Raw genomic sequence first — 10,835 nt, forward strand, 5'->3', positions numbered from 1 at the left:
GAAAATACTGTACTGTACTTGTATGTATTGTTTACTTGAGAATATAACAGAGAATAAACTGCCCAAATACCCTTAAACAAAGGAAAAGTACGTCCTTTATGAAGGCATAGAGCCTTTACTACATGAAAATGAAAATTAATGAATACACTGTGTACAGTAATTTACCTGATAAGACAGACCTCAGAAAAATACTTTGAGGCATAAAGCTGTCTATAATGAAAATTAATTAACTAAGGATTTTTTTGCCCTGCCAGGCTGTGGCTGAGTTATCCAGAGTGCAGAGTTTTCGAGGCTCTACTGTATCAATGTTTGCAGAAGTGTATCGACCTTAATGGATCATATGTTGAAAAATAAACATCATAACTGAAATCGTTTTTTCATACTATCCTTTTTCCTTGAACTTTTTGAAGCCCCCTCGTACATTTGTACTTTTAAAAAATTGCAATTTTCATTTGCAACAAAAATCAAAAATATCTTTGAGTTTTCATAAATATAACTTTTCACATAAAAGACAATACACAATCACTATAAATTTACATACCAATTGTATGTTGATTCCAAATAAAAGATATTGTTTAAAAGAATGTGAATTGTCAAGTCAACTGTTGTGACAAATTAATAGTAGGGGAGTGAGTATCCAATAAACATATCAACAGATTTAACTAGATATGAAGCAAACAGCAAAAGCAATTTTATTATTGGATATTTTAAGTTTGTGTCAGAGATTTTTTTTCTTCTCTAATTTCAGTGATAGGTTCATTTGAAATATCTTGAATGATTCATTCATGTCCACAAGTGGAGAGGACAAGAGCCTGCATTTTTTTGAGCTGTGTTCCCAGGTTTTATGGCAGAAGGTCTCTGTAAACTTGTACTGTGCTGTTATCTGACTGTATATTTCCAAGGTAAATAAACTTTATCTTTTGTGTTACATCGTGTCTAGTTTCATTCAAGAACCTCTTAATGTGATGTTACATCATCTGGTGTAGTTGACAGAATTCTTTAATGATATAAGTTATGGAAATTTAGATATGGTGTTTATGAAAGTGCAACAAATAGGGTTTTGAATAAGCTTCACGAAAATGTTCGGTGAACTTACGGCTGAGATTGATAAAACTGTCATAGATCTTTTGTGGGGTTGTCTTATCTACAATCATGACAGGCTGGTAGAGTTAGATCCACTGGTAGAGGGGAAGATTGGCCAGAATGAGAACACAACTGAGGACAGTTTTTCATTGATAGCTGATTCTGTTGCTGACAACTGAAGCAAATATATGCTGATGGAGATCTGAGTGAAGATGCTAATGAAGGATGTAGACATTGAAAGTGTCAGAGGTTTCACAGAAGAGTCATCAGCAGGCCAGAAGTCACGATATTGCTTGCCAAAGTTAGAATTGGTGAAGTTTGATGGTAACCCCAGAGGGTGGTTGAAGTTTTGGACTCAGTTTAAAGGGATTTGTGAGAATGAAAGTATCTTAGCAGAGGATAAATTCCAGTATCTGCTCCAGGTCACTAAGAAGAAATCCAAGGCACGTGAGATTGCAGACAGTTTTCTGCCAATGGCACAGAACTATCCCAAGTTGATAGCATATATGAAAGAGCAATTTGGGAGTGATAGTACTTTAATACAAGTTTACGTGCGCGATATTTTGAAACTTGTCAGACAATAAGAGCGAAGTCACTGTGGCTGAATTGTATGATAGACTGGTGACTCGTCTAAGAGTGTTAGAGTCACTGGGAGTAACTTTACAGAAGTAAGCCAACATGTTGTTTTTCATGGTGGAATCATCACTACTGCAGGTGACTCTGTAGAAATGGGAACTAGTTTGAGTCACGAGTAACAGTGAGCCTGAGGTTAGTACCTTGAGCCATTTGATGTCCTTCCTTAACCCATTGTGTACATTTGTTCCACTTCGAATGCTACTTGGAAATCCATAAAAAATTGATTTTTATATTAAATAATTATTTCCACTGAAACGCGAATCTGACATCCAAAAAAATTGCCGGGAAATAATTCCTGCAAAATAAAAACCCTCCAAAAAGTGTTTTTACAAAAAAAGTATTAAAAAAAATAATTTAAAATAAATGCTTTTATTTGAAAAATATAGCTGTACCGATTGTTATTCTTTCATTAGGCATGATATTTCACACATGCAGTCTACATTGTTTACACAGTGGTTGACCTTGAGAACAGCCCAGGTAGTTCTCATGTATACTCATTCCATGGTAGTTCTCTTGGGAATATTGGTTTAAAGCAGGAGGGGAGCTAACTTACCACATCTATTCAAATATAACACAATATTTTCGATTTTTATGCTATTAAATTATGAGGGGACTGAAAAAAAGGTATGGGGAAAAAAATTTTACCAAACAAAAAACCTGCTGATGTCATAAAAAACATCCAATAGCATTTAAAAAAATTTTACTGAAGTCAAATCAGTCAAATAGAAGTTTGGAACAATTTAATTAATTTGATTAAAAAAACAATAGTGCAATTAATTATCTAATTAAAAAATCATCATAAAATATTTTTGCGACCAAAATAATTCATAAAATTTGCAGAGATCATAGATAATGATGTATATATGCTGATCCATACATTTTTGGAAAAGTTATAAGTCAAGACCCTTTTTTGAGGCTCTTAGGCCTATGCCTGAGATAACTCGGGATAAGAACTGCACAGCATCACGTGCAGCCCGAGTTATCTCAGGTTATGGGCGAAAGGGGTTAAGAGGGAGGTCAGAATGCACATGGCTGAATTTGAATTTACTGAGAAGAAGCGATTAACCAGGGTCAAAAGCCCTAAAGCATTACCTGAAACCATACCCACAACCACTGATTTGTTCTACAGCCAAAATTGATGAGGATGTATTTTCTGTAATCACAATCATAAGACCCAAGATTGTCCCGATGTTGACAAGATTAGGTTGAAAGATAGAAGGATGCTGGGTGTGTTTTGAAGACTATGTATCTTCTTCAATTTGCACTCTAGAGAGTGCAAATTGAAGAAGACTCATATGTGTGTGATCTGTGAACAGCCTCATCACCATGCCTTGTGTCCAGGAAAGGAAGAGGACAGCAAGACCACTGATAGGAGTGGGAGAAGGGAGGCTATGTTGACTAATCAGTGCACGAGGAAGGTCTTTCTTCAAACCTTGCTGGTTCATGTTTATGCAGATTTTTTTGCAAATTTCCAACTGCAGATTGCAGTTGGAAATTTATGGGCCTTGATCAACACAAGATCACAATGTTTCTATTTGACTCAACAGGCAGTGGAACTCTTAAAGCTTATCTCTGCATTTATGAGAATGATATAGAAAGCTATGGTCAGGGAAAGGTTGCTAGACAGTTGTGTATTTTGTATGTATGTATTTTTTATAACTTTCTACCCTGTAGGCACTAAGAGGGCCTCTTTTTTCAAGCCCATTATGGGTTCAGCCAGGCCCATAATGGGTGGCTGGGTGGTGAGGGATAGAGCCAACATATCCGGATCAACCACCCTCTGAAAAATTCCTGGGGATTTTCCAACCTGTCCAGATTTGATCCTGGGATCCCCAGAGTAATAGGCTGTCAGAGTAGTAGGCTTTCCTTTGGTCATCCACTGGTGAAAAGATTGGTGCTAAAAGAATACATTAAACGAGGCCACTGTGGTATTCAGGTGCTGATTGCTATCCTGAGAGAGAAGTACTGGATTGTGAAGTGTCATAAGCAAGTCTGCCAAGCTATTTACAGTTGTGCAAAATCAATGCAAAAGGTTTTCTGTAAAAACTTACTAACTAGTACAACCAGTGCTCCCAGTGGAAAGAGTCCCTGATTGTATGGTCTTTGAGGTCACAGAAGTCTACCTAATAAAACATTTATAATACATATTATATGATGTTAAATTAGGAATATCAAATGTGTGTTTCTCTAATTTTTTTTTTAAGTTAGAGAACAATAACAAGAAACAGAAATATAATTAAAAAGAAAAGAAAGATGCAAGCATAATACATCAAAAGTCATTAAAATGAAATGTAGAACTTGATGGACAGGATCATATGTTTACTACACTCAGGTGTTTTTGGAACAATGTTTTATCTTCTCTTGTTCTTATGACATATTAAAATTCTGGCTCCAGCGGCGGCCTTATCCATTGCGAGGCTCTGGACGGAAGATCTTTGTGAGGCCCTTGTCCTTTGTGCAAAGTATGTGAATTGAAATAGGTATTTCTGATGATTGACGAGAAATGCAAAAGTTATAAATAAATAAATTTAGAGTTTTAAAATATTATATTAGAAGATTTATAAAAGTTAACAAACATAAAGACGACAAATTATTAATGATGATAAACTAAGGTACATAAATGCCTTAAAATATATACACAGGGATTTAAAAATGATGTTTGCGGCTTTTCCTAAGACTAAAATCTTTAATTAAAGCAGAATAATCTAACAAATGAGCTACGTCATTTTCAATTGAAAGAATAGCAAGGGCCGAAAGCCGATCTTGTGTCATCGAATTCCTCAAATATGTTTTAATAATTTTTAACCTCGAAAAACTCCTTTCTGCAGACGCAACTGTCACAGGTGTGGTGGCAATAATTCTCAGGACTACTTCCATTGTGGGGTACACTTCAGTTAAATTTTTTTCTATTATATATTTCAGCACCGAGATAATGTCGTCGTTTCCTTCATATACACGGATAAACATATTCAGTTCTTCATACAATTCATGTCCATCAATATCAGATGTTTCTCCTACTGTTAGAGATATTTGCAAGTCGCTGCATTGCTTCAAAAGTTCACAATCACTAATTTCCTTTAATCTTTTTATGTTATACATGAAACCAAATATGCTCTCATGATGTTTAAGTGCCTCAAATCTAGGTTGGCAGCTTGCGCGCACATTGTCGACAATGACATAAAAATAGTTTATTTTGAAAATCTCTTCCGCAGACAATTCAAGAGCTTCATCTTTCCGGTCATAATCAAAATTCGTTCTTTTACGTCTCCTTCTCACGACTTTGAACTTTCTATCAATATCATTTTCCTCGGCTATTTCTCTCGCTGTTACCAAGGATGATTGGAAACCATTTTCCCGATAATTATCAAGCCAATGTGTAAATGCCTCTAGGTGTTGTATAGCCGCATCTAGGTGCATTTTTTCGCTCTGCCAGATTTTACTTATAACATTTATCTTTGTAAGAATGTCATACCATACGACGAGAGCAACTACAAATTCGTAGGTAGTTATTTCCTTTTCTACAGAATGGCATTCACTAACCAACTGACAATCTGTTGTATTTTCTGTTAAATCCTTCAAAGCATCACATATATCGCTTAGTTGGTATTTAACGGCCTTCACCGATTCTACTCTGCATTCCCATCTAGTTTCGGAAAGTGGTTTTAGCGATAAGGATTTTACATGTGCTTTTAAAATAGCCCACCTCTGACTCGAGCCGGCAAACAGAGTGTACAGCCTTTGTAGCAAACCAAAAAAAGATTTTGCTTGAACACAAGAGGATGCTGCATCTCCTAGGATGAGATTCCAGCTGTGACTCCCACAAGGTAAAAAATAAGCAAGTGGATTAATTTCAAGTATACGTTTCTGGACACCACTTTTTTCTCCACGCATATTGGCTCCATTATCATATCCTTGGCCTCTGCAGTTTTGCAATGATATACCCAACTGTTCTAGCTCTGTGATTATGTAATTAGTCAAACTCTCAGCTGTGGTTTTTTCGACGGCTAAGAAGCCAATAAAATGTTCTTCAATGTCAGCTGTATTTGTATTAAAAAATCTTATAATAATTGACAGTTGCTCAACACGAGAAACGTCACGAGTACAATCAAGAATAATCGAGTAATATTTATTCTTTATTATTTTGTCAACAATTTGAGCCTTCACGTGACTTGCCATTAATTGTATAAGCTCATTTTGAATATTTTTTCCGAGATAGTGGTCATTAGTCGTCTTGTCTGTTACTTGTTTTAGGTGAAGTCACAACATTGGATCGAATCGGGCTATTAACTTTACTAAATCTATAAAGTTGCCGCTAGTCTCACTTGAATCTGAGTCAGATATTATTTTCTCTCTATGACATCTGAAGGCCAAATTGTGAGATGCTAAAAAAATTTACAATTGCAAGTAGTCTTTCTAAAATATCTCTCCAATGCTGCCTTTTTTGTTCAATTTGATTCTGGGCTAAAGAGTCAATAGTGGTACAGCTTTTTAATCCGTTTTCTAAATTTAACCATTTCAACATAAAATCTTTGTGCAGTCTGCTAGATTCATGAGACTTTAAATAATCACCCAAGTGTTTCCAATCACACACTCTTTCACTGGATCCAATTCTTGTATTTTCTAGTCCGAACAGTTGACACGGAAAGCAGTAAATGGCATCCTTTGTTTGTGAATAAATCATCCAGCGCCTGTCAAGTTTTTCACCATTAGCTAATGTTTTACTGTAATGATATTCGCTGAATCGTTGTCCGTTATCATTTACGGGAAAAAAATCAACTTTAACCTGGATTGGACCTTTTAGTACAATCTCAGTTCGGTCTACATCAGTAATTGTCAATGGCCACAAACCTGGGTCATTCTGAGGATTCAGATTTTCAATTCTGCCAGTCGTGGATATAGACATAGACTTAGATACGTATTCTTGGCTGGATAGTGTTGACGAAGGCGGCGGTGGTGTAAGAGACAATGATGTTGTTGACTCATTATCCTCGCTATTGTTACTAGGTGGCATCCATGATGATGTTGAAGGAATAATTTCAGCTGGGTTAAGGTTACAGTGCAATAATGTGTCACTTTCAGTCAATGACGGGTTTTTAGAGGTTTCTTGACAATCACTTTTTATATATTTATATAAAGACCCACGTAGTTTTTCTTCTACCTGCTTTCTTTTGATAGCTCGTTTCCTTTTTGAATTATCCGACTCAAATTTTCTACCGGCATCACGATCACGCGAACTCATTTCATAAATCTTGTTTTGCACATAAAACGAATTCAGAAATAATTTGCAAGCAATTTTACACAGTTTTTTTTAACAGTTCACTCCTTACTATAAGTACTGTTAATAATGTAAGATTCACTAAAACTTAATACCATTTAATGTTTATTTACCTACTGAAATATATATACAAACGATTATGTAACGCATACAATGGCTAGCAAAATAAGTGTCAGGTGACAAGAGTTGACGAACGAAATGAAACACGGGGATTCCCCGAGCGTAAATCGTAAACACGATGAATCACGAAAGTAACAAAACCGCGCATTCAGGTGTGTTTTCTAATGCTCGAGGAGTAATATTCAAATAGTAATGAATTTTTCAAATGTGTTTTACAGTCAAATTACATAAAATATTATTAACTGTTAAATTAATTAATTTTGATGATATTAATCTTACTATTTATACGAATGTGAGAGTGGATAAATCTAAATAAGAAATTTTATTTAGGCACTTATTAATATTAATATATACTGTACTATGAATTAAATTTATTTTATTGTTATAACTAATCGCCAAGGATAAAATAAAAAGTTTTAAATATCAACTTTTTTCTACTTGGTTGTTGCGCGAGGCTCCTCCGAGAGCGAGGCCCCGGGCTATTGCCCTGCTCGCCACCCCCTAAGGCGCCACTATCTGGCTCTATATCTTAAAGACAAAAATGACATGCAAACAATTTTTATTCAAGTTTGATTTGTTTTTTAGGGTCTATCAACATACCATAACACAAGAAATTGCTATACTACATGATTTGTTGTCATTTTATCATATTTGTATTATTTTTTAAGATTATCATTTTATAGATCAAATTTTTCAGGCTTATCTGCAAAATAAGTTTTTAGCATAAAAAGCAAACACAAATTATTTACATGTTTTTAATATTTCAAAATAAATTTATATATATTGATGCTAGTTTAGGTGGTTTATTATGTAAATAATTTAATGAAAGTTATATAATAAAATATGCTTATTTCAGTTATCTATAAATCAGTGGTGTGCCATCATTGGAAGCGGTGGATGCACCACTTCCCTTGTATTTTCTAAAAAATAAATACATATTAATTTTAATTATATGAAAATAATCACACAATATTTTATTATAACCGCATTATGTATCTTATTACAAATTTCTATACTATACATGAAAAAAAAGATAAGATTGCTATTGTATATTTGAATATTAGTGGCGGAGTGGAAGCGCTGTATTGTTAGCATCCAAAAAGCCAGATTCATGCATGTGCTTTACAGAGCACCAACCTCACCTGGTTTAGCTGGTAAAAGTCTAGGACCTTGGGTGAATGCTACACATATACCGCATCCAATTCTATCCAGGACCGGTTCTGGGCTATTAGCCGTCTGCCCGCTAGATATTTGGCCGCCCTCGTTGATTATGTGAATAACGAGTAGATTTATAACTTAATCCAACCGATAAGAATTTACTGATAAGTTTTATGATAATTCTGTATAGTTGACAGGAGTTAAAAAAAATTCCATTAAAATATTTGATATTCTTATTCCGCTCTCCCATTTTATATTACTTACGGATTTCAATGTTAAACCAGTGATATGATTTCGTATATCCCATCTCTAAGGGGATGTAGAAAAAGTGTGTACAATTCTTGTATAATGTTAAAAAATTAACTGTTACTTTGACAGTGTCATTTACAACTAAATTTAGTGAATGAGAGAGATGCACGAGGTACAACAAAATCTCTCGAATTTATTTTCCTTAAATTTACAATTTATGTATCCATTGTCTTTAAAATTTGTCTTTCCACTTTTTTCCCAAGACTACAAATATTCAAGTACAAAGTAACCAGTTTTGACTTATTTCTACTTAAGAAATAGTTAAATAATTAAGAGATTAGGGAATTGGGGACATAAATAAAACCTGCTGAAAGAGCCGGAATATTACTTAAAAGCTTAACCGACCCAATCTCTAGCCGAGTATAGCAGGGACTGATTTCTTCGTAATATTAGACGTAATATAAACAGAAACTTTTCCAGTTCAATGAGAGTGACCGAAAACTTGTAAATTTTGGAAATTTCTGTGGACACCTGGTCCTAAAACAAATTAGTTAGAAAACAAATGATGGACAATCTATTAAGTTTAATATATTTACATTTTTACAGCTAAGATGAAAAATGTTTAAAATTTACAAGAACCCTGTCACGTCCTTTGAGATATATGAGTGATGTGACAAAAGAGGCATTTGACATTAACCGGTATCGGCACCCTTGGGATTTGGCAGCCCACGTGCATGCACGCACCATACACCTAACAGGACCGTCTCTGATTCCACTTGTAGGGAGCTATTTGACTAAGTGGTTAAGATTTAAAGAGTAAAGAAGATTTTATGTTATTTTTATGTATGTTTCTTTACAAAGCTATATTTAATTATAATTTTCTTTAAAAGTATATTCATACAATTGAAGAATATTTTGTACCAGGCATGTAAATCCACCACACAGTTTATTTCACCAAGTAAGTTTTTATAATTTTGTTTTTAATTATAGCCCTTATATCATGGCTAGCGATTCAGAATTTAATTGCAATATTGAAAATTTATTTTAAAAAAGTTTTGGCTCAAGATCATATAATGAAAAAGAAAACATTATTAAAAGTGAAAGGCCAATGCTTAAGTTAAATATAAACACTTCAATAAAAAATTTGTTCGACATTTTCATGATAAAATGGCTCTGTAAATGCATAAAAATGCAAAAATTGTTTTGTTGGCTTTGCCTACTATTTTCAAATGAAATTAGTGTGTGGAATAAGAATAGCTTTGACAATTTAGCTGGAAAAAGACACGAAAAATCGCCGATTCTTTCATATTTGAAGCAATTTGGAAATCAAAGCAGAATAGAATTTAATATTAGTAAATAATATAAAATAAATATTGAAAATTATAACGAGATAGTTACGGCAAATAGATATTTTTAAATTAATAGATGTTATATGTTTTTATCAAAGCAAGAATCGGCATTTAGAAGGCATAGGGAATCTATTGAATCTAATAACAGAGGCAATTATATTGAACTTATTTATTTATTAATTACGTCAGATAAATAATCTATTAAAAATACACTTAAAGATTTAACTGATCGCCCCTGGAAGTCGGCTTCTTACAGAAACACAGCTTCCCTATCATCAAATGTCACGGCATGCAACTGTTATAAATTCATTTTGTATTCATATTAAATTTTCTGTTGTGATTAAATTTAAATTTGTTTTACTGTTTCAGTCATCCTAGAAATGGTTAGATATACTGGTAGATAGTAGTCTTCTTGCAATGCTTATGAAGTTGATTATGATGATGATGATGGTAAATATTAATTTATTTCTATTTTACTATTACTATTATTATCATTAGTATTATTATTTTTTATAATTTTTAAAATAATTTTAAAGCTTATGCTCAATAACTGGAAAATGTTTTAGCTGAAAAATTGGAAATATTATTGAAATTTAAAGGTTAGTAGAAAGTAAGCTCAATACCTAAAATTTGGAAATAAAACTTAAAATGAAAAAAGAATCTGTAAATTCTTTTATGATGATAAAATGTTTCAGTATTAGTATTTTTTTCAGAATAGTTTAATTTACAAAAAGCCCAAAATCATTAATGCAATTAATTACTGATGCTTTTTTTAAAAGCAAAATATAGCATTAATAGAAAATATGTTAGCTCATTATGTTTTTTATAAATTTCATAGTATTATTTCCCGTACAAGAAGTTAAATAATTTAAAAATTTTTACAACTCAATATTAAAAACCCCACCATGATCTTGTTTAAGGACTGAATACTCATTTTATTACCTATAATCAAAATATTTTTGAAA

The 10,835-nt window shown here is 33.3% G+C and overlaps 3 protein-coding genes across 3 annotated transcripts; 1 reads left to right on the forward strand and 2 right to left on the reverse strand.

The window, feature by feature from the left end:
- The first annotated feature begins 1,295 nt into the window (after window positions 1–1,295).
- LOC111641697 lies at window positions 1,296–1,667 on the forward strand. Its single transcript, XM_023387900.1, has one exon. It carries the CDS (start codon window positions 1,296–1,298, stop codon window positions 1,665–1,667), a length of 372 nt encoding a protein of 123 aa, XP_023243668.1.
- Window positions 1,668–4,156: 2,489 nt separating this feature from the next.
- On the reverse strand, window positions 4,157–6,056 carry LOC111641693 (zinc finger MYM-type protein 1-like). Its single transcript, XM_023387897.1, has one exon. The coding sequence runs from the start codon at window positions 5,893–5,895 to the stop codon at window positions 4,366–4,368; it is 1,530 nt and encodes a 509-aa protein (XP_023243665.1). The 5' UTR covers window positions 5,896–6,056; the 3' UTR covers window positions 4,157–4,365.
- Window positions 6,037–7,164, reverse strand: LOC111641695 (zinc finger MYM-type protein 5-like). The gene has a single exon (XM_023387898.1). The coding sequence runs from the start codon at window positions 6,956–6,958 to the stop codon at window positions 6,071–6,073; it is 888 nt and encodes a 295-aa protein (XP_023243666.1). The 5' UTR covers window positions 6,959–7,164; the 3' UTR covers window positions 6,037–6,070.
- Between the last annotated feature and the right edge of the window lie 3,671 nt (window positions 7,165–10,835).

The sequence above is a fragment of the Centruroides sculpturatus genome, unplaced genomic scaffold (assembly GCF_000671375.1).
Source record: "Centruroides sculpturatus isolate CEXI.00-Female unplaced genomic scaffold, Cexi_2.0 scaffold1558, whole genome shotgun sequence".
NCBI classification, from domain to species: Eukaryota; Metazoa; Arthropoda; class Arachnida; order Scorpiones; family Buthidae; genus Centruroides; species Centruroides sculpturatus.